This window comes from Pelodiscus sinensis, chromosome 1, assembly GCF_049634645.1.
Source record: "Pelodiscus sinensis isolate JC-2024 chromosome 1, ASM4963464v1, whole genome shotgun sequence".
Lineage (NCBI taxonomy): Eukaryota > Metazoa > Chordata > Testudines > Trionychidae > Pelodiscus > Pelodiscus sinensis.
Window position 1 is genome coordinate 71,099,201 of NC_134711.1, and position 24,273 is coordinate 71,123,473.

The 24,273-nt window shown below is 40.3% G+C and overlaps 1 protein-coding gene across 1 annotated transcript in view; it reads left to right on the forward strand.

The window, feature by feature from the left end:
- Positions 1-24,273, forward strand: part of OTOGL (otogelin like) — a 148,965-nt gene that overhangs the window by 62,444 nt on the left and 62,248 nt on the right. Inside the window, exons 26-31 of the mRNA XM_075932401.1 lie at positions 12,022-12,156; positions 13,519-13,665; positions 15,325-15,444; positions 17,411-17,527; positions 20,920-21,076; positions 21,887-21,913. Coding sequence (XP_075788516.1) covers positions 12,022-12,156; positions 13,519-13,665; positions 15,325-15,444; positions 17,411-17,527; positions 20,920-21,076; positions 21,887-21,913 — 703 coding nt within the window. The remainder of the gene's footprint in view (positions 1-12,021; positions 12,157-13,518; positions 13,666-15,324; positions 15,445-17,410; positions 17,528-20,919; positions 21,077-21,886; positions 21,914-24,273) is intronic.

Below are 24,273 nucleotides of genomic sequence, written 5' to 3' on the forward strand. Positions count from 1 at the left end.
CAACCTTCCATTTTAGGCCATATTTTCTAGTCCTTTAATCATTTTTGTTGCTCTTCTCTGTACTTTTTCCAGTTTCTTCATATCGTTCCTCCAGTTGAGGCGTATAATCAGCAGTAGGGATTTGATAGTGTATATGTGTAAATGGTTAACTGATGAGCCTGAGCCTGATACTGCAGCAGCGTTGGTGTGTGGGGGAGGGAGGCTCCCCACAAGCACTGGCTCCCGCCTGCCCCTCACACTGCTGCTTTTGTATCAGAGGCAGCAGTTTGGGGTAGAAGGGCCAGGCAGCTCCATGGGAGCCAGTGCTCATGGGGAGCTGGCTTAAAAGGCGGCTCCCTGTGAACACCAGCTCCCATGGGGCTGCCTCCCTGCCTGTGTGTAAACATGTAACCGCTGAAAATTTCCGCAGTTATACATTTGCAAAAACACCCCAAGCCAAACCAAACCAAAACCAAAACACTTTTTAACATCCCTAATCAGTGCAGAGTAGAGCAAAATAATGACTTCTCATCATCTTCTTATAACACTCCTGCTAATACATCTCAGAATGTTTTCTTTTTTTGCAACACTGTTGGCTAATATTTAGCTGGTGATCCACTATGACGCCTGGATCCCTTTTGCTTTCTAGGTAGTCATTTCCCATTTTGTATGTGTGCAACTGATTGTTCCTTTCTAAGCGGAGTGCTTCATATTTGTTCCTGTTGAATTTCATTCTTTTTACCTCTGATCATATCTCCAGTTTGTCCAGATAATTTTGAATGATAATCCTATCCTTCAAAGCCCTTGAAACCCTGTCCAGCTTGGTATGATCTAGAAACTTTATAAGTGTACTCTATGCCAGAGGTGGGCAAATACTGGCCTCTGGGCCAGATCCAGTTCCTCAAGGTAAGCTGTTGCTATATTTACCTGTGCATCTGCAGGAACAGGTGATCACAACTCCTTGGTGGCTGTGAATTGCTGCTTCCAGCCAGTGGGAGCTGCAGGAGGCAGTGTTCCAGTCTGCACTGCTTCCTGCAGCTCCCATTGGCCAGGAACAGCAATTTGCAGCCAAAGGGAGCAGCAATTTCCCATACCTGCAGAGGCATCCTTAAATATAGTGATCCTAATTCGAACTACTGTTACTCCTTATTTGAGGCTCTCTAATTCGAACTACCTACTCCATGCCACGTGTAGCCGCGGGAACATGCAAATGAAGCCCAGGATATTTAAATCCGGGGCTTCATTTGCAACTCCGCTTGCCCTCATTTGCCTACCTAGCTCAAACTAACGAGCTAGTATAGACATACCCTCATATTCCAGAGGTCCCAGGTTCTATTCTGTCATATCATGATGTCTTTCACCCAAGCTACCTTCCACTTTCTGATTTTCAACCAGTTCCTCTCTATTTGTTAAAATTGCATCTAGAACATCCTCCTCCAAGCAGCTTTCTTCACCTTCTGAAATTACAGATGTTAGCATGAGTCCACATTTTGGGCACCCAGTGGCAAGACTGACATTATTAGAAAATCTGGCTTGTCATTGCAAGAGTAACGTGATCTGTGAAAGGGAAAGAAGGTAGTCTAATCTTTAAAAACTATGTAATCAAATGATCCCTTCTCTTATACAAATCTTTTATTTTTCTGCCGAAAAATAGGTCACTTTATTTCTGCTATTTTATTGTAAGATTAAATTGGCATTAGAATACAATAATGGGAACCATTGCTACCAAATACTCATTGCTGTGTTCTTTACTGAAACAAGGGTTAGTTCTTGAGTTTTATCCTGAATCTATCATAGCCGTTTACTCAGCTGATAGGATAGTGAGGTGTGCCACTCCTCTTAATTGACTGATGATGTCGACTTGACATTTAGCCTTTCTGAATCTGATATATTGTGTTTAAATCATACACTTTATCAATATATCTTGCTGTTAAAACTTTAATAAGATGCACCTGCTTGTGTTCTGAAGGAGGAACAGGAAACACATTTAATCTTTCAGCTACTTTCAACTACAGATTCAATGTAAGTTTAGAATTGTTTTAGATGATATCCCATCAAATAAAAAGTCTTTCTATAAAAGTTTCTAAACACGTTCTCTGGGTAAGAAAAAAATAGGAAAGAACTTAATGCAGCAGTATTTTTTTAAATGATAGAGGCCATTGTTTCTTATTAATTAGTAACATCTTTCAAGATAATTTGTTTCATGTAGTATATAACTTTATGAATTGAGTATACATAAAGGTTACTACACTGGTGTATGATTTCTCAAAGAACATATCCATTTTAAGCCCCAACAATTTAAAATGTTAATTAACGAGTGCTTTCAAAGCAGAAAATCTCTTTTCTGTGCAGATTGACTTATCTTTTTCACTACTTTGTAAGTCAAGCAAATTACTAATTTTCCACAAGTTTGAATGTTAATGAGTTCATGTCACCAAATGTTATAACTAAATAGAAGATGTTTTCCTAAAAGCATAGGAAAGTAAATCTTTTTTAGACTATAAAATAAGTGAGGTTGTTCACACTAAACTTTCCATAGGCCAATCAGTTGCATTATGTTAAAATTGTCACTTGTGTATTATATATGTAGGGCTTAATCTAATTAGTTCATAATTGCCTCTCTGGCTGCTTTCACTCCTAAAATTCAGTTTCATCTTCAGTAGTGGCTTCACAATGTCAGCATATAGGCACTTTGCAGCCATTCAAGGCTGTGCTTTTTAGAGAAGCAGAGTTTCACATTTAGTGACGTAAGAGAGATCATGTTCCCAGTTGATGAATATCAGTGAGGAAGAATTTTGAAAGGTCTGTGTAGTCTTCAGATCAGTCTGTCCTTGAATGAGAGCTCTGTGTTAATAGTCAGAGCCTGTTTCAAAACCCACTGAAGTCAATGGAAGTCAACCTCCTCTTTTATAGACATTTTTGGAAGTCCAGCTAGAATCTTATTAATCAAGCCTACAGACAGGTCCCTCTTCTTTCTAGTGTTCACCCTGGAAGCTCCATTCCCAGATTACTTTGGTTTATATCTGTTTTTCCATTAGTTCTACCCTCTCGGTGAGCAGAAGTTTCGGTTACAGTTGGCAGTGGGTTTATGCTAGTGTTCCATTTTCTCCAGATCAATTATTTCAGTCTCAGTTACCTCTGCTTACTTTTCTGTCTCCACTATCTGGCTCTTCAGATCATGAAATTATGCTGTGAATGAATCACTTTTTTTCTCCAACAGAGTAAAGATAATTTTCAATTTGTGCAGATTAGTGTGGAGGTTTTCCAGAAATGATTGGAGCAAATTTTTTTGCCAGACCAGAGTTGAAGAAGTGTGGTGTGAATGACAGCTCAGTACCTCATGATGTCAGTGACCATACGGCATAAAGAAAGTAACTTTTTCACCATTGGTTTTTGCTTTTGAAGTTATAGTTAGGCATACAGGTATTCTTGGGCACTCCCTAATCTACATTTTAATAGTGTGTTGCATGTCTGAAAAGGAATGGCTAGTTGGACTTCCAGTAATTCTGCTGGCTTCTAATGTGTGAGAATCCACAGATTGTTAATATAGCACTCCCAGCCATAAAGAAATAACCTAGTACATAGCAGTCTTAGGGTGTTCACTGGATGTGTTGACATTTCACTTCTGAGAGTCCTATACGATATGTGAGCTCTAAGCAGCTGAGTCAGGTTGCTGATGTTAGTATGGGTCAGATTAGATGGGCCACCTGGAGGTGCTGCATTAGGGGTAACTGTGTGGGTAAGACTCTAAGAATTGATCATGTAAGAGCAATATAGGAAAATGTTCAGTTCTGAATTAAATTTGCTGTGGGCTGAGGAAGTAAAGATCTTCAGATCCTCTCTTTCTGAATCCATAGAAATTAAATGTTAATAATCTGAACGATCCTGCTTTAACTTGTTTTTTTTTGTTATAAAAGTATGCAGAGAAGTCCAGGACTTGTAGTCATTGACCATGTCTTGTGGTACTCAGAAATACCTTATTTGTAATTAAGGAAAAGTAACTTGCTGCCACAATTTCACTTCTACATTTTTACCTCATATTTTACTTTACTAAGGAAAAAACCAAAATCTTCAGAGTGACAAGATAATTAGTTACATCTAAAAAGTAGCTGTTAATCATAAAACCACATTTATGGTCCAATAACAAAAATAATATCTCACACATCCTTTATAATACTGCATGCTTCCATATAAATGAAAATTGAAATATTTAAACATGCAGTAAACCAGTACATGCATTAACTGAGCTACTTAGATACCTTCTGTAGCTCAAAATAATTAATATTGCTGGGATCGTATCACTTGAAAACAGATACCCAGACATTCCCGAAACCTTAATCTAGAGAATATCACATTTTTAATTAGAAAAGGATTGTTGTAATGTAACCCAAGCGAATGCCAAATCTGATACACAAGCAGTGCAAAATTAAATAAGTGAAACAAAGGAGAATCTGTTTAAAATGATTGGATGCATTCTTTTTTTAAAAAAAGAAGAAAAAAAAAGAAAATAATCCCTGTTATATTACTTTTTACCTGACTACATCATTTTGTTTTTCAAATGTTGATTCAATTACAATAGAACATTCTTTTAGAAATGAACTTTATAATGTATTACCAGAAAGATTCTCTTGTCACAATACCACCCTGAACTGTCAATAGAGTTAGATTCACTAAACAGTTAATAGGACTTTATGCATACATGCACTAAAATAAAACCACCGTTATACTCTAAAAAGTCAACCCCCCAGGGACTGAGCACCACCACACCAATCCCTGCTAGGTGTAGATATAACCACCTGTAGGCAGATTTGAACCTGGGACCTTAGGGTAGGAACTTCTATAGCTTGAGCTATGAAGCCAGCTGGTTTTCAACTTAAGCTGTAGAGCTCCTTTGTTCTTATCTCTTGCTGTAAGTGGTCTAAGTGCCACTCCCATTAGGAGTGTGGGTTACATAGACAAACTCTTCTTCTTGTGGAACTATGTGTATCCTGGCTTCTGGAGACTCCCAATAAAAATGCAAGACTCCTGCAAAGACTTTTGGGGGCTGTTAGTATTGTGCTTCAAGTAGATAAGAAACTAAAACTAAACAGTAAACAATGTGTGTGTGTATGTGTGTATGACCAGGAGCAGATGACCATTTTGTGGGGCCCAGGGCAGCCCAATTTCGCGTGGCTCCCCTTTGCCACAGCGCATGCACTGGGCTTCTTGAAGCGCGGGCCCTGGGGCGGCTGCCCCACTCGCCCTGCCCTATATCCGCCCTTGTGTATGACTATGAAAATACAATAGTATATGGGCATTAATGCTTATGCTTATGTGCTTTGCTGGATGGGAGGGAGAATGCTCTGCATCTTGCAGGATTGTAGCTTTTGTAAATTAATAGATGAACAGCAGTGCTCAGGTAACCATTAGGTGCTTTGCAGAGGAGACTCAGAACACCACATAAAATAAATAACATTAGATTGGCTATGCAATGCTGGTGGCACCCTTTGGAGATAGCCAATAAGAGTAAAGCACATTTTATTATTTTGCACACAAGAGCAATTTTCCACGTTTTCAAATCTCCATCATTTGTCTTTTAAGTATCATTATTTAAAATAGTAAAGTCATACAAAAATCAGTAAAATGGGACTTGATTTACCATGTGCCATCTCCAATCTGTCCTTCAGATAGTGTAATAGTGCCACCAGATTTCATGTTGGTGGTGCACCATACCGAGCGGGAGTGAGTGAGTGAGTATGGAAAAAATTGAAAGAGGATAAGCTTTTAAATCAGCTAATTATTAAGTACCTCCTAATCTTGGTTATTTGAACATGTAGCTCTAAAGCAGATGGATTTAAATGAATTTTTTTGTTTTTGTTTTCAAAATAGCAACCTTCACCCCAACTCACCATTTATTGGGCTGAATTTTCTGAGATTAAAAATGAGCACAGTGTTCTCATTAGATGGCATTGATAACAGCTGAAGATTTGTGACAAAAATAAGATGTAACATTCCTTGAACATTATTAAAAATTTGGGAAGCATTGGCAATTTATTATTCCTGTCTCAAAGGCATGGAATAATACAGTGCAGTGGAGAAGTCTAACATCTCAGAATGTTCTTTTGCTAGAACTGACAATGAGTTTTTGACTGACTGCCCAGGTCTGTGACACTCTGCCTTCGCTGTTGCTTAGCAACTCCATGTTATCACAAAGAAACTGATATTAATTTAGAACAGGCAAGATATGGTAATTTACGTGGGGATATACTAACTTCTCTTGAAGTGGGAAAACCATTTCGTATCTAGTTTCTATCAGCACAACTTGGTTTCACATGACAGATGGTGGCACGTCCCTTTTTGTGGACATTTTTACCTAATAAGGTAAAGAATAGCTCAGCTCTGGAAAGTAGGCACCTAAAAATGACACCTTGTTATGCACTAGATCAGTTCCTCCGACATATCTCCCAACATTAGTGACAAAAGCTGTTGTTTTTTTACAGCAGATTGTTGGGAGTGCGTTTGATTATTAATACTTATTTATTATGGCTACGTCTAAGTGCAAATGAAGCCGGGATTTAAATATCCCGTGCTTCATTTGCACAATGGCGGCCGCTGCTTTTTTTTCTAAACGGGGCTTTTAAAAAAACCCGGCAGTTTTTTTGAACTCATTTTTTGAGGAGTACAGGATCTTTCGAAACAGGGCATTTCTGTTGAAAATGCCCTGTCTAAACTGCCGGGGGGGTTTCGAAAAGCCCGGTTTAGAAAAAAAGCTGTAGCTGCCATTATGCAGATGAAGCACGGGATATTTAAATCCTGGCTTAATTTGCACTTTTGATACATCTAATTTACATCCCTCTGCTGACAGAGGGATGTAATTTAGACGTAGCCTATGTGTATTACTGTAGCACCTAAGAGCCCAAGTACTGAGCATTGAACAAAAAAGTTTATGTGCCAAAGAGCCTGCAGTCAAAGTTGGACTTCTTCCATTTTTTTTTTGCAATATCAACAGAATTATTTGCTAAATTGAAGTTGTACCTGTGCTTTACCCACTGAAATAAAAGGGTAGTACATGTGCCACTGACAGCTAAATTTGCAGATCAAGGGACTATATGGGTGTAACTCAGGCTATGGCTACACTACAATGAACTATTGGAAAAAGGTACGCAAATTGCACTCCGCAATTTGCTTCCCTTTTTCTGATAGTTTTTTTCGGAAGAGGCTTTTCCAAAATTTGGCCTGTCTACACTGGGCCAAATTTCGGAAAAGCCTCCACTTTTTGGAAGAAACCTTCTCCGTCATGGGAAGAGGAAGCCAGGGCTTCCGAAAGAGCGTGTCTGCTCTTCTGCAAAAAAATGTCGGAAGAGCAGATGCGTTCCCTGGACATGGTGGAGTTTTTCCAGGATACCCTGGAAAAACCTCATAGTGTAGACATAGTCTCAAGGTGCTGTGTGAGAAGGGGAGAACCAGCTACTTTCAGATCTGTGGAAGAGTGGCTGGTCTAGTAGTTGGGGGAAAACATCTTTATTTGTGAACTGAGCAACTGTGATAGTGTAAGCTCTGTGACACAATAAAGATGGAACCCCCACAAGGGCATTTTTATAGTGGTGGTGTGTGAGAGGGGGATGGGCAGGACTGGGGAGGGTGCACAAGAGGCTTCGGTTTAAAAAGAGAATGCCCTTTCTGAGGCTTCTGGTTTATTTCATAACAAATACAAACTGGCAAAGGTTTTGGCTGCATTCCTGCCATGCAGCTTTCCATAAATGATCTCTCTAACATATACACCAACAAACAGGAAAGTATTTATAGGTTCTTAAGGCTCTCTCTCCTGGCATGTGGTCAGTTCTATTGCTCTTTGCCTCTCTCCCAGGAATAACCCAGCTCCTCACAGGACTTCTTTTCACTGCAGCATTGACTCATTTTATAGTTGAAGTCCTGTTCATATGCAAAAATTCCGAAGCGCGGTGGTGCCTTTAATTCAACTTGGCTTGCCTGTCAAGGTTTGTCTACACTGCAAGGGACTGTGCCTCCTAATCCAGATACAATCATGCAAGCTGGGCTTGGGCTAGAATGCTAAAAATAGCTGGTGGACATTGCAGCTCAGGTAGCAGGTTGGGCTCTGAGATCTGACCTCAGGAATGAGCTTGAATCTCTACCAAAGGAACAGCACTCACATGGCTGTTTTTAGGATATTAGCTTGAGTACAAATAGCAGAAATTTGTCAATGCATACTGAGAAGTTTTCTCCCAGCTGTTTGGTAGATATTCCACATGGAGGTGTAGGCTATAGCTTGAGTTAGCACAACTAATCAGTCATCAGCTCCTAAAATAACCAATCTATGCTGTAAATAATAGAACCGGAAGGAATGTTGAGAGGTCTTCAAGTCCAGTCCCCTGCACTTATGGCAGAACCAAGCCCCATCTAGACCAGGGGTTGGGGATCTTTATTGAGTTGGGGCAAAAAACAAATAAAACCCCACCCTTCACTGAAGTGGCCCCACATTCTCCTTGGACACCAGAGCCTTAGTGGTCCAGGCTAGTAGATTTTGATGCTCCAGCCCCATTTCTTATGTGTGCAGTTGTTTGTTCCTTCCTAAGTGGCATACTTTGCATTTGTCCCTATTGAATTTCATCCTATTTACATCAACCATTCCTCTGGTTTGTCCATATAATTTTGAATTATAATCCAAAGCACTTCAAACTCCACCCAGCTTGGTATCATCTGCAAACGTTATACATGTTCTCTTTATGCCATTATCTAAATCATTGATGATGATATTCAACAGAACCTGATCCAGAACTGATCCCTGTGGAATCCCATTCGTTATGCCCTTCCAGCATGACTGTGAACCATAACTACTCTCTGAGAACCATTATCTAACCAGTTATGCACTCACATCTACCGCTTACCCCTTGTCCACAAAAAAGCTATCAGGTTGGTTTGACAGGATTTTTGCTTGACAAATTCATGCTCATTGTTACTTATCACCTTATTATCTTCTAGATGTTTGCAAATCATCCTGTAACGCAAATCACTTTGCAATGCAATCACTCTGTAGCTAATGCTAATATAATCAGTCTTACGTTTTTTGTCTTTACTGACAAAAAAGGTGTGTGTCTATCATGGGGTAACTAATATGTATTAATTATCCCATGGTAACCTTACACACAAAAATCTACGTCTCCCCCCCCCCCCCCATCGCACGACTGGTTTCAGTGGAAACATCACCTGAGTGTTAACGTGCATCATGACTCCTTTCACTCAAGCTCGGCTAATTTGAGAGAAGATACCTCCAGGTTTGATAATTTAAGTTAACTCTGCATTGAAGACATAGCCTTGAATATCACAAACCTAATTAGAACCAATTGCTCCTAGGTAGCACCAAGATACGAGTGCTTTCCTGAGCAGACTCTTGCTAGCAGTTATCTCCAAAACCCCACAAGCTGTGGCCTGGCACAATATGGTCTCTTCTTAAGGATCATCATGGGATTGAGGAGTATGCAGGGGGGCTGTACAATGTCTTCCAGTGATCAGCAAAAATCCCTCCACCATACAATCACTGTTGAGATCAGAAAAATTCTGTATATGGTGCTGCTCATGAATACTGATTACAAGACTGCTTCCTGCAGCTCCTAAATTTTCTGCAATTCCACATGCAACATTGCTCACTGGTGAGAAAAAGTAACTAGTATTTCACCCTTAAGATCTCCTAACCAGGGTGAGCAAGCGTGTGTGGGGAAAACAGGAATCTATTCTCTGCATGGTTCAGAAGTCAGAGGGGCTTGTGGGAGGCAGAGGATCCCAGGGAGTTAGACGAAGCGGAGTTATTGGAAAATCTTGCTGGGGAAGAGAACATGGAAGAGCTGTTGGGAGGGTTAATTTGGGGTGAGAAAAGCTGGAGCAGCCTGAGAAGAGGTTGTTGATGGATGAGATGAGAAGAGCCCGAGGCAGCTTGGGAGCGAATTGTTGGGGCCATATGTAGGCAATGGAGGATTGCTGGAGATGTACGGAACCTGATCAGCCACCATCACCCTGCTCCAGCCTCACCCCATTAGCCTCCTCAGTTCTATCCCCTTCCACTAGTAGGCCTGAACTGATACATCAACCCCTATTCTGGCCCATGTCCCTTCCCTCTCAGGCACTGTGTCTGCCTCCCAAGAGGCTCTATACTGGCACACCAGTGGGGGGAATCAAAAACAAGAGGAGGCTGAAAGCAGCACCACAATCTTTTCACTGTTCCTCTCTCTCATCCCCAGTGCCTGGGAGGAAGAACTGACGGTGTCTGTTGGTGAATGTGTGACATCTCAGCAGGAATGTGGGTTTGTGGGTCAGAGCTTTCAGATTCAAAAGGCCTTAGGGCTTGTCTACACTGGCAAGTTTCTGTGCTGTAATTGTCTGTCTCAGAGTGTGAAACCCTCTTCCCGCAAGCCCAGCAAGTTACAGTGCTATAAAGCACGAGTGTAAACAGTCTCTGGGGACTGGGAACCACGCTCTCCTGGAGGTGATTTACTTAGAATGCTGGGAGACCTCTCTCAGCGCTAGTGCCATAACCACGCTGCTGCGTTAAAGCAGTGTCACGGCAGCGCTGTAAAGTTGGAAGTGTAGATAAAGCCTAAACGTCTTGAAGGGGTTTACAGGATCTTTCAAAAAAAAGTCTGCCATTTTCAAAAGAACCACATCTAGACTGCGGTTTTACTTTTGAAATGGTACTTTTTTTTAAAGAGCGCCATGATGCAATTATGTAAATGAAGCACAGGATATTTACATGCCAGCTTTATTTGCAATTTTGACGTGTCTAATTTACATCCCTCTGTCGAAAAAGGGATGTAGTATAGACACAGCCCGTGTGTCTCACCTAGTCTGAACTCAAGTAGCTAATACAGTAAAATGCTTCAATGAAAGCAGGTAAGTCTTCTGAGCTTTTTGCTGCATCGCAACATATTAAGTTAGTTGTATTTTCAGAGAATGTTCAAGGGAGCAAAAATGAGGGTAGCTGTACAAGGTACAAAGAGGCTGCAAGTTGTTTTAGACCGTGTCCAAATGGAGGATATATGACTGGGTGATGCAGTCAGTGGTGGGGTCTAGAGATTGTTTCTCCCAGGTTACTTTTTCATATCTAACATAGGCTTGTAATAGCATATACCTAAAACTGACCTCACACCAGTTTGACTTTACAAAAGTTAGTCCTGACTTACACTGATATAAGCAAGATCAGAATCAGGTCTCTCAAGGCTTCACTTTTTTAGTTTAGTGGCCTGTACATAGCTTATGGACCTCAAGTCATACGGACAACAGACAAACAAAACCAGTGGCTATAGTTAGCACACTTAGCAGTTTGAGTAGTGGGAGATTGAATCACCATAGAGGCTGCATAACCCTTTCTCCTCACCTCTGGACCTACTTTCTTTACTGCCCTGTATGTTGGATGTGGGCAAAGGGGAGTTCAAAAATCAAAAGACAGACAAAAACACATAAGATAATTAAAAACATTTTATAATTTTCAGTCCAACTCCAATTATGGAGTTGAGTCCATAATTTTGAACTTTAAAGCCGGGCAATAGTGAAATGATCTAGAAATCCATGACAAATGGTTGGTAGGCTTCTTGGTTTTGAAATACAGTGGCAAAACATTCTCAGAATATGTGCTTTTTAAAATTCATTCTCATTGCTGTTTATAATGCATTTAGACTTTATTACCATATTGTTCCAAAAATATTACTTTTTGTTTGTGTAATCAATTTTTTAAATTAGGCCAAACTTTTACTTATTTTAAAAGTTGAATTTTAGGCTAAGCTAATGACCAAATTGTGAATAAACTTCTCAAAATATAAAATGACTGAAAGATGATTTAATAGTTCTTTGTGTTTAACTCTAAACTTTGAATAAAAAGAAGGAACAATGCTGGATTTAAAATCTCTTTGATTGATACCTCTTTACATAACTTTCAGTTTAAAAGGGTTAATTACAAATTAAGTGTGACCTTGTGACAGTGAAACTGGAATTTATCTGTTGAGGTGAAGTGTAATTGTATTTGTAAATGTAAAGATTTTTTCTTTCATATTGCAGAGTACAGACAACACAAATATATCTGTAATTGCTCAGAACAAGAAGTGCTTTGACAATGACATTGTTTGCTCAAAGAGCGTTTTGATCTCTGTTGGAGACACTGAGATTTATTTTAGTGAACCTTCTGACAAACAGGTTAGTTACTCTGGCTTCTTATTTGAATGACCATATATGGTACATATCTAAAACATACAAATCTAATTTATTAAATTGAGTCCTATTCAATAAAAAGTACCAAAAACATCCAAGCCCCTTCATGTAGTTTGGGTCCCCATGAAAATTCCTGTTTTTCCACTGCTTTCTCAACCCCTCTTTTGCTCCCCCGACCCCTGTACAGCTGTATTGGTCCCATAGAGACGAATGATGTTCCAGCAGAGCCAAGGAGTTTTGAATTACAAGCATCCTCAGGACCTGATCGATCTCGAATTAGGGATTTTGCTGGACCAGGGGAGCTCATTTCTGGCCTCCCAGCCACTTGCTTCCCCAGCCATGGCCTGGCTTGCCAGCCTCCTGGCCTGCTCCCCACCTGCTGCCAGCCCTGCTGCCCCATCAATCCTGTTGGGCAGCTGCTGCTGCCACAGCTCCTGGCTGCACTGGGCAGCTGACATTGCTGCAGCTCTCAGCCTGACCAGGCAGCCATGCACCAAGTCTCCCAGCCCAGCTGGGCAGCTCCACTGCTGCACACTGAGTGGCCTTGCCAGTGGCTCGCTGTGGGCAGCCCACTGCCCTGCTAGCCCTGAAGGGCTCCCTGTTGCTGGCTCTCTGCTGGGACTCTCTGGTCCTACAACAGCTAAACCAGAGAGTCCTGGCTTAGGGTACATCTACACTAGCCCCTTAGATCGATCTAGGGAGGCTAATGAGGGCAACCGAAATTGCAAATCAAGTCCGAGATTTAAATATCCCGCGCTTGATTTGCATGTTCCCGGCTGGTCGCCATTTTTAGAAATTGACTAGCCCAAAGTCACTGCCCGCGTCTACACGCGGCAGTGAAACGGGATTCCGATTTAAAGCCCTAACTCAAATTAGCTGATATTCCTCCTGCAATGAGGTTTACCAGCTAATTCGAGTTAGGGCTTTAAATCGAAATCCCGTTTCACTGCCGCATGTAGACACGGGAAGTGACTTTGGGCTAGTCAATTTCTAAAATGGCGACCGGCTGGGAACATGCAAATCAAGCGCGGGATATTTAAATCCTGGGCTTGATTTGCAATTTTGGTAGCCTTCAGCCTCCCTAAATCGATCTAGGGGGCTAGTGTAGACGTGCCCTTAGAGAGTTTCTCCTGCACTTCTGTAACAGAAAGAGCTAAAATAACTACAAATAAAATAAAAATCCTTAAAGCAAAACAGTTGAGGCAATGCTCCCTAGTTGCTTGATAACATGCTAGTGTTATGCTATAATTTAGAATTTGCCTTGGACTAGCTATTAGTGGCACATCTTGCTTGTATGCATTATAAAATTGCTGTTGTAAATCTTTCACAAATATCCATTTCTGACAGAGAACATCCAGGAGACAGGAAAACAAAGCAACATATCAGCTTTGGAAGGCTGGATATTATACGGTGGTACACTTTCCAGAGCAGGAAATTACTATCCTGTGGGACAAGAAGACAACAATACATGTCAAAGTTGGACCTCGATGGAAGGTGAACCAAATTGTAAACTTGAGATTGTTTACTATGTATTTTATATTACAGAAGGAAATACAGTGTGAGGTAGGACCATTGGGTGGGGGGCACCTCTTGGAATTCAGTGTGTTAGCATTTCATCTTTGGGCACTTTTGAAATCTGGTTTCAATCACAAAACAAAGATAGATCCAAAGCAGAATATTGCATATGAACTCCTTGAACTTGGATTTCTCCCCATCCCTCAGATATGAACTTCATGGCTCAACCAGGGGCGGATGATAATTTTGCGGGGCCCAGGGCTGCACTGCGGTGCCTGGGGAGACACAATTTTGCACATGCGCCTTGGCAGCAGCCAACCAGAAGTAGCGTTTCTCGCATGTGCCTCGGCAGCAGCCGACCAAAAGTAGCATTTCGCGCATGCGTATCGGCAGCAGCCGACCAGAAGTAGCGTGCGCGGGGTGCGTACGTGGGGCCTATTGAAGCGTGGGGCCCGGGGCAGCCGCCCCGTTCGCCTTGCCCTACATCCGCCTCTGGGCTCAGCCCACGATGTAATCACACGTTCTTAGTGCACATTTATCAGCAATCTAAAACCTTGACACAAGTTAGCAAACTGCAGCCCAATACGTTCTGTTCAGAAACTCAGCTGGTGTATTGCAGGTCAAGTAAAAGCATCTAGACAAGAAATAGGTGAACACACTTTGTTGTCTACCAAGCTGTTCTCTCAGGGTATGTTTAAATTGCTGCCAGAGGAGTGACTTTTGCACATTTGGACAAACCAGATCTAGCCACAATCTAAATCAGTGGTCACCAACCAGTGGATCGGGATCTACCAGTAGATCTTGGAGCCTCTGACAGGTGATCTTGATAGGTTTGGCCATGAGGCTATCCATTGCAGCGTGGCAGCTTCCCCTGGCCCCACTGCTGTGCACCTCCTGCCCTTTGCCTTGGAGCTTCCCTCTCTCCTGCCCGGGAGCCTCCTGCTTGTGGCACAGATTAGGGAAGCGAGAGGAGAGGGTGTTGATGTCAGGGTGCTCCCTCTTTCACCCTGTATTCTATCTCCACAGAACGGAGGGTGGGGGAGGGGGAAAGCACAACAGGGCTTGGGATAGAAGGAAGTTGCTGGCTGCTTTTGAGAGTGGTACAGGGCCAGGGCAGGAGTGAGCCTGCCTTAGCCCCAGTGCACCACCAACCAGGAGCCACCTGAGGTAAGCAGTGTCCAGCTGGACCCAGCTCTGAACACCTGCCCCAGTCATGAACTCCCTCCTGCATCTCCAACCCCCTGGATCCAAGATCTCTTACAGAGCCTGACCCTCCTCCTGAACCCAACTCCCTGCCCCAGGCTCAGCTCAGAGCCCTTCACATTCCCCAAGTCCTTTTTTCTTAGCCAGAAAGTAAAGATATGTTCTGGGAAGCAAAAAATAGAAACAAAAATGAATATATAATTTTATGCTTTCAAAACCCTTAGTTCATTTGTCTAAATATAGTGGCAAATATCATCAAAGTGTCGATCAGGATTGCAATTATTGTGTAAACTTCTTATTAATGCAACATTAATTTAATTTCTTCTCCCTTAAAACTATTTAAAAAATAAAACAACATATGTTTCAGCACTGACTTGTAATTACTGTTTGGCTGACAATCAAAAGATGTTTAAAACATTCCAATTTATGCTTTAGGGTAAATTAGCAGGTTTGTGTGGAAATTTTGACAAATACACTTCAAATGATCTGACTACATCAAACAACATGGAAGTGAAAAATGCTCAGTTCTTTGGAGAGAGCTGGGCAATAGGACAGGTACGTAACATGTTCACCAACTCAGAAATAAACTGCATAAAAAGTTAATTATATAAGATCAAGTTGTAAACACTTAGAATGCTGACATTTTCCAAATTGACAGTCTAGTCAATGCATGGGAGGGACATTTGGATACTTCTGGAAGAATTGCTGTCTATAAACTTCGTGTATAGTAGTGTCCACCCCTGTATCTTAGTAAGTAGTCGATGAGTTTCAGTGAAAAAAAAATTTGGTGGGGCTTATTTAAGAAACAAAATAATTGTTTTACAACTGAAACATGGTGCATGCTATAGCAATAATTATAATATTAATATATAGAAAAACTAGAATCTATAAAATTCACCTGTAGATCTAAACTTACCCAAATTTAGGATGCATTGAATCTGGTATTTTGGACAGTCTCTAACTTTAAAAAAACCCTTGTTATTTAGTCTCCCATGTAAGAGGCCTCTGATGAAGGCAAGCATGTTCTGACTCTCAGTTCTCTCATAAGCAAATCCTAGAACTTGCCTGCATGCAAATGATAGCTGGACAGATGATTTCCACATTGTTGGGCTAGCCACGTTGACTCTCTGGATGTTGTGCCCAGAATGGCCTGTGAAATCAGATTCAGGTTCATGCAGTGATTTTAAAAAACACTTTACAAACAAAGATTGATGTAGCAGAGAAGGTGAGATCGAGTGATGGTTGGTTGTAAGAGACACTGGTACTCTGCAAGTCTATTTGGTTGTCTGAAATTTAGTACATAACTGGCCTTGCCTGGTAAAGTTAGAAATAGAAAACCTTATTAAATGGTTATCTCCCTGCTAAAGCTGAATTGTTCCGGATAGTAATTTTCTAGTATTTTGTTCAAGCTAGTTTTAAAATTCTCAAGTGATGGAACTTCCACCATTATTTCCCAGTTTAATACATCTCCCCTATTTTTTACTTTCTTATTTTTCTTCAGTTACTATTTTAAGTGTTATCTAAATAATGTAGCTCCTTCCTTTGTGTTAATGCACCTAACACTTGTAGATTGATATGTCCCTGATTAGCCATTCTGTATATATTTTACTCTCTTTAACCTTTCCTCACAAGAAGACCACTCTCCTCGTTATCCTTCCATTTCATCCATATCTTTTTGGGAATGTGGTAGCATTAGATGATCTCTGTGCAGTTGCATCAGAACAACAGAAAAGAAAACCTAGTTTTCGGCTCCATGACATGCTGCCTTTACTTACACAACCCAGCTTGCTCTGGCTTTTTTTTTAGAGCTTTGTACACTGTTACAAAGTCATGTCCAATTTCCTGTCTATGATCAGCACTAGATGTCTGTCACCACTGCTGCTCCCCAGATTTTTCCCTTTTACCACGTGTACACATTTTGGATGAACTTGCATTCAGCAAATTGAGTGTCCTTTTGTTAAACTTTCCTGCCCATTTGCTTTTCATTTTGAAGGAGGATATTTAAAAAGGGAGTTTGGTGTCTCAGTTCTATTTGAGTTATCATGATGATCTTTGACTCTTTGTTTTTTATGAGTTAATCCGTTCCTACTGCTGCTGCTTCACTTGAACATATAGGGCTAAATCATCCCTCGTGTGATGCCATTTAAAGTCAATGGCAAAACACCAGGGATGGATTTGGCCCATGATGTTCTGTTTGTGATATTGCAATTGGTTACTCTGGAAACAATTACACTGTGTCACACATACAAAAAAATTGTCTTCATGTTCTGCACAAGAAGCAGGAACATATGAGTTCTTAAAAATAAAAAGCAAAGTTTCTTTTTCATGCAAATATTTTTAATGATAAAAAACAGGAAAGAAGGAGCCAAACATACCGTAAAATATTTGCTGGTTAACATTTTTCTCTGTTCCCTGGAAATGAGAGTTTTGATATATGCCAAAAGTAAGTCTCTCATAAACAACAACAAGAAAAAAGCATAGTTCTTATATATGGTTTAAACACATTTTGTGTTTTTTTAAGTGTAAAAGCCCAAATGAAACCATAAAGCCATGTGAAGTGCATCAGAGCAAGTTCCCCTATGCCAAAAGGGAATGCTCAATTCTATACAGTGATGTTTTTGCCCCTTGTCGAAATGTGGTAAGTTAAAACTGTATTAATTATTCAAAGATGAATGTATTGATTCTGAATGTCTGGTAGCAAAATATTCAAGAGTCAGTAATTTATTCCTTGGTACAACATGACTCAATCTGAAAACTTGGAAGACAATGACTCAGACCCTGTGCTGCGAGGATCTCTGTGTGGGTGAAGTCCTGTGCTTGTACAGAGCTCTTTGCAAGATTGGAGTCAAAGTCTGGATCATAAAGTCTATCCATAAAGGTATAGGACAGGTGGTCGAATTTTCAGTATTATTAGATGTTATGAACATTACCCTCTTTCAAGTAATGTAAAGATTTGGATAACTATCTCTTAAAATCAAGTTTCTATTGCATTAGTGTAGCTACATTTGATACGTGCAATCTATGGGTATGTCTTCACTGCACGTTTATTTTGAAATAAGCTATTCCAGAATAGTTATTCCAAAATAGCTTATTTTGAAATAGCAAGTCTACACTGCAGGGAAGCCTCAAAATTAGTCTGAGGCAGGCTCCCTAATGTAGACATGCTATCTCGATTTAAAGCCCCTGGAGGCATTGGGGAGGAATAACTTAGAATGGCCTTGGTGAGGGACTATTTCGAAATAGAAGCAGTGGACCATCTACACAGGCCTTATTTCGAAATAGCGATTTCCGAATAGGTGTTATTTTCATAGAATGAGGTTTACAGATTTCGGAATAAGCTGTCCGTTATTTCGAAATTATATGGCTGTGTAGACATTCACACTGTTATTTCTAAATAATGCTAGTTATCTAGAAATAACAGTGCAGTGTAGATCACCCTATGCAGTTAACTAAATTTGACTATTCACATGCATCGAACCAAGGGATTCTAAAAATTTGATAAACACAAATGTTAAATGTATGTGATACGAGAAGTTGGAGATACATGTATAGCTTTATCTCAGGTGGCTGTCTTCTGTCATTTGTCCTGATCAATCTGTATTTGAGGATGCTAGGCAAGAGAGAGATGATTTAGATGCGAAAGCTATGATAGCGTAGTTGACTGGCAACTAATGTATGGTGCAATGTCTTGACTTCTTTTGTATCTGACTAATAGGGGCTTGGATTACAGCAATTTGTCTAAGGCTCAATCCAGAGACGATGGAGATGATTCAGATAGTTTGAAGCAAATGTGACAAGAGAAGTCTCTCATTCCATTAATAAGGGTGTTTAGTGAGACTAGGTAGATTAAACAAAAAACAGGACTATGTAGCACTTTAAAGACTAACAAGATGGTTTATTAGGTGATGAGCTTTCGTGGGCCAGACCCACTTCCTCAGATCAAATAGTGGAAGAAAATTGTAGATTAAAAGCTAACTTGAATATATCCACACTTGCGAGAGTGCGTGAACAATTTGGATAGTGTGGGGAGCTGAGAGCTGTTTAACCAAACTGTAAAACCTGTAAATGCTGGAAACCACTTCAAGCCAAAGCGTTGTCTCTGCAGTACCCCCTAGCAGTGCCTAGATTCATATGCTTCAGTTCCACTCCTCAGTTGCAGTGTAGGCATTGGTGCTTACCATAGTTGTTCCTTTATGACTGCTAGACTGGAATAATGAAAGGTATCTCCAGATGTCCTATCAGAAACTGAATTCCTTGATTTTTCAGGGCATATTGTAAGGACTACCAGTTTGCTCAGGAATTTGCCTGATGGAGAATTACAGGGTTGTACAGAGTTAGACCGTGGAGTAAGTAGATTTACTCATGCTCATATTAGCCAATATTATAGGAATTTTTTGAGCATGGGCCTGTGACGAGTATTCTCCAAACATAAAATAAAAGTAGGAATGGAGTCCTCAGAAGATCATTTTTTCTCTAAAAACAGATAAAAACTTAAGTATTCTGTTTTTTGCTGTGCACTCACTTGTCTCTGTTTTACCAGTATTTGGGATAATTTTCCAAAAATGGCACTTGAATTGCATTGGCAAAATTATGTTCATAAGAATTCATCTCATGTGCAAAACATGAACTTGCTTATCCAATTACGTATTTGCTCATGTACACATACCTTTGTTGTGCCACACATTTTGTAGACGTAAGTGCATTTCAAGTGTATATACCGCTTAGATCTCAGTATTTGAAAATTTGACCTTCATGGTTTTTGTCAAAGCAGCCATTCATTTTAAGTTATTGATTGTGATACAATTTTTGTACAACTAAACTATGTCTCGGATTGATTTACAATTAGTAAACTAAAATCTCTCCACTGTTTTAGAATAGCTGTAAGATTTTTTATGACTTAAGGCTGCCTTCAAGATGTAGAAATAATAAGATAATTTCATTCTTTTTAATTTTTAGAGTTATGAAAAGCATGGGGAAGCAAATAGAAGGGAGGGCAAATACAAATATGGGGAGATATAACACAAATGAGAGAAAATCTGGAAAAAACAGAAATATTTTACTTTTGTTAAAAGGACAGCAGCTTCAGAAATGCATTTCCTTTTTTAGACATTCTGTGTCTTGCCAGCACACTACAGTTTTTTTTGAAGTAAAGTAAATCAACTTAAAAATCAGTCTGCAGGCTCTTCCTCTCACGTTTTTATCATAGCCTTGGTCTTGATAATGTTAATGTAAAACTACAGATATGACACTAGGTGGCAATATTTGCCTTATAAAAACAGAAAATCACAAACTGGCTACATTTTGTAACCACTGCAAAGGGTCATAATCACGAAATAGCAAGAGTGTAGGCAGGCATGCTGCATGAGCTTTATGATCTGCACAGTTGGTTTTCTAGATAGGCAAAATTATTTAAGGCAGCTTGAAAATTATTCGTTATTTTTCATCAAGACTTCAACACAGTGTTGGGGACTTGCAGCTGTTCAGTACTGCTACTGTGGGGAATCACACCATGTGCAATGGCAGACCTCCCTATGAAGACAATGGAGTTATTGTGTGTTTGTGCACAGGCAGTGGGGGATGCTAGTCAGTGTCAGTCTGTGTGGCCAAATGTAGTTATACCTATGCTAAAAGATAAAGTAATTTACCCAAGCATTAGAAAATATTTAGATTTCTATGACAGGGTTGAATTCTGCTGTCTCTATAAACAGGGGTAGATGTGTTAGTTTGTAACTTTCAGAACACAAAAATATATAGTATCATGCATTTTCGTGGGTAAAACTCACTTCATCAGATGAGTTGGAGTGTAAATTTCCACTCTAAGTCATCTGATGAAGTGGGTTTTACTTACTCTCTCTCTCTCTCTCTCTCTCTCTATATATATATATATATAGTTAGTCTCTAAGGAGCCACAGGACTACTTATTGTTTCTAGACACAGATTTCCTTTAGAAACTTGTGGGAGTTTTGGTTCAAAGTGATGGCAAGCTGAGACCCAGAATGTTCAATTGCTTTCCCCCCCTTCACTTTTCAGATTGATGTGACTTCATTTGTCAAAAATTGCCATACAGACACATGTAACTGTAATCTTGGTGGGGACTGTGAGTGTTTGTGTACAAGCATTGCAGCTTATGCTTACAAATGCTGCCAGCAGGGTGCAGCTATTCACTGGAGATCTCCCTCTGTCTGTCGTAAGTACGCAATAAAGAAACCTGGATTAGCTGACCTTTCAATGATTGATTTCTATTGACACATAAGGAATAAGAAAAGATTAATTTTAAGTTCTCACTGATAATGCAAATGATCTGAAGTGGGACAGGAGATATGTGTGTTTCTACTCTACATTTTCCATGCTGTCAATTCTAGTCTTTTAGAACTGGATTTACAGCCCCTATAAGGAAGCTGATTATGATCACAATGTTTTGTATAGGTCCATCAATGGCTATTGGCCAGAATGGGCAGAGATGGCATCCTTAGCTTCTGTTTGCCAGAACCTGAAAATGCGTGACAGGGGATAGATCACTTGATGATTATCTGTTGTGTTCATTGCCTCTGGGGCACCGCCAGAAGACAGGATGTCAGGCTAGATGGATCTTTGATCTGACACCAGTATGAGTGTTCTAAAGTATACCTTTGTCCTTAAAATAGCACATTAAAGTGCACTACTGTTAAACTCTCTGTGAGTTTGCCAGCAGATTTGTCATATTTTTACTTATAACTTCACCATGAAAAAAGAGTTCTTGAGCTGAAGATTCAGCAGAATATAGTTGGTGCTTTAAAACAGCAGCGCTGGTCCTTCTAAGAACACAGATGTACGTCTGTTAATGAAATCCTAGAGAAATAGAGCCTCTAATTGAAACACACTAAGGAAAACAAAACTTACTTTGATCAAAGTGAATTACAATGCCGTAACCTTGATTTATGCTGTTTTAGGGCTGTTGACACACAAGGATTTTGTTGATGCTGTTTAATGGTGTTATGTCTATTTTGTTCTCTTTCAGCCTATAATTGTGAATACTACAACCAAGGTAGGTAGTATTTATTTAAAGACAAATATTTCTCTGTTGGATGCTTCCTCATGTCTCTAAATAGCTTCATAAGCATGTTTATTATTATAAGCCACAATTTCTTGCCCTACCATATGACCCTTTATATAAGTGATGGGCAACCTGCCATTGGTGGCCCCCATGTGGCCATTGAGGTTCTATATGTTCCCAATAAGACATTTGGTTTACTTTTGGCCTTGACAGGGTTGCCAGATTCCACTGGTTTCCATCCACATAGTTTTTTTCTTACCTGTATTACTAAAGTGACATGCATATAAAGCAAGAGCCTGTGAAGTGAGGTGTGTACTGAGTGCATACAACATTGACTGTAAGAGCTGTGCACTCCCTCTGTATTCAATCAAAGTGCTGCTATGGTTCAATTTGCAAATTCTAGGTACACCAGCACAGTTAGTAAAATTACCTTATCCCATCTTGGTTACAACAATCTTGCAGCCCACTGCTGTGAAGGAGGGCCACCCATGATGCCCACTCACGAGCCTCGGTTGCCTATTACTGCTCTATATGCCAGAAGGAACTGTATTTTTTTAAAAAAGTTTAAATATGGTTACCCTCAATTAGTATGTGCAAGATTTAGCTGTGGTTATGGTAAGGGCTAGAACTTAGGCTTGGGCATGATTGTTTTCAAACAAGATTTAAACATGTTTTTCAAACCTTGGTTTCTGTAGTATAGCCATGGGTGGTGAGTAATGTAGGCAAGAGAAGGCATTGCTTTCCCAAAACTGCCCACATTCCCACCGCCCGGGAGGGCTGGGGCTGCAGTGTGACAGCCTGTCTTTCCAGCCAGTCAGGAGGGCTGGAGCCATACAACCTGCTGGAACGGTGGGACTAAGGGGTCACAGGATATTCAGGGGGCTGGGAACAGTAACTTGGGGTAGGGCCGGGCTTGGCTCCACAGGGAAGAAGAGCCTGCAGAAGGGGCAGGGCTCGGGTTTGCCTTCCCCAGCTGGGCATTCACCCATCGCCCATGAGTATCACACAGGTCTCTGTGTCTTATGCCAGAGAAAAACACACAAGCCTTACTTACAAAGCCATGACATCTACAGTCTCTCTCTCTCATATATATTTTATATATGTAACATGAGGCTAATTTTTTTATGGCTTGATATTTCTCTGGTTTGTGGAAGTTAATGATTTCTCAATACTTGGACTGTGCACCAGCAGCTCAGATAGTTAGGAAACTGACACCTGTGGGACTTCCAAGGGTACTAAGACAATGGTTACATGGATACAGTGATTAGCTAAACCACTTGTGTCTGTCATCTGGGATGTAATATGAGACATCCTGCTGTAAAAACACAGCCCTCCACCATTTAAGCAAAGAAAAATCTTTGTTGGCTGTGCTGCTATAGGTTGTCTCTTTTCTGGGCCTCCTGCCCCAGCAGTTGGATTCCATAGTTACAAACTCTTGAATATATGAGATATTCTCAACCATCAGAAGGCAGCAGTGAAACATGATAGCCATATATCAGAGGGGTAGCCGTGTTAGTCTGAATCTGCAAAAGCGACGAGGAGTCCTGTGGCATCTTATAGACTAACTGAAGTGTAGGAGCATAAGCTTTCATGGGCAAAGACCCACTTCGTCAGATAAGGTGCCACAGGACTCCTCGTCGCTTTTGCATGATAGCCATAAATATTGCAAGTCCTTTGCCATATTTGCCCTTCCAGGCTAATATTATGAAGGTGTTTTTCCCTATAGTGTGAAAAACACCACATCAGTCTAACACTGTGGCATTTAATTTCAGAAAGGGACTACACAAAAATGAGGCGGTTAGTTAAAAAAAAAATTAAAAGCTACAGTGACAAAAGTAAAATCCCTGAAAGCTGCATGGAAACTTTTCAGACAACAGAATAGAGGCCCACCTTAAATGTATACCCCAAATTAAAAAACACTGAAAGAGAACCAAAATAAAGTGCCTCCATAGCTTAACAACCAAGTAGAAGAAGCAGTGACAGATAAAAAGGCATTCTTCAAAAAGTGGAAGTTAAATCCTAGTGAGGAAAATAGAAAAGGAACATAAACTCTGTCAAATTAAGTGTAAAAATATAATAAGAAAAGCCAAAAAGGAGTTTAAAGAACACCAAAGGCTCACACTATATTTATAAATAAACTTGATTTATAAATAAACTTAAAAATCTTTCCATCCTCTCCATCTTACTCCATTATGGATGGTATCTCACAATATTTTCTCTCTAAATGGCCCAACTATTTTATGGGACTTCTCCCATATGAAAGTCATTAAAGCTTTTTTGACATATACAGACAAGCATATTATTAAGAGATTCAAACTACTGACATATTTGTGTGGAAGCTGTGTGGTTTG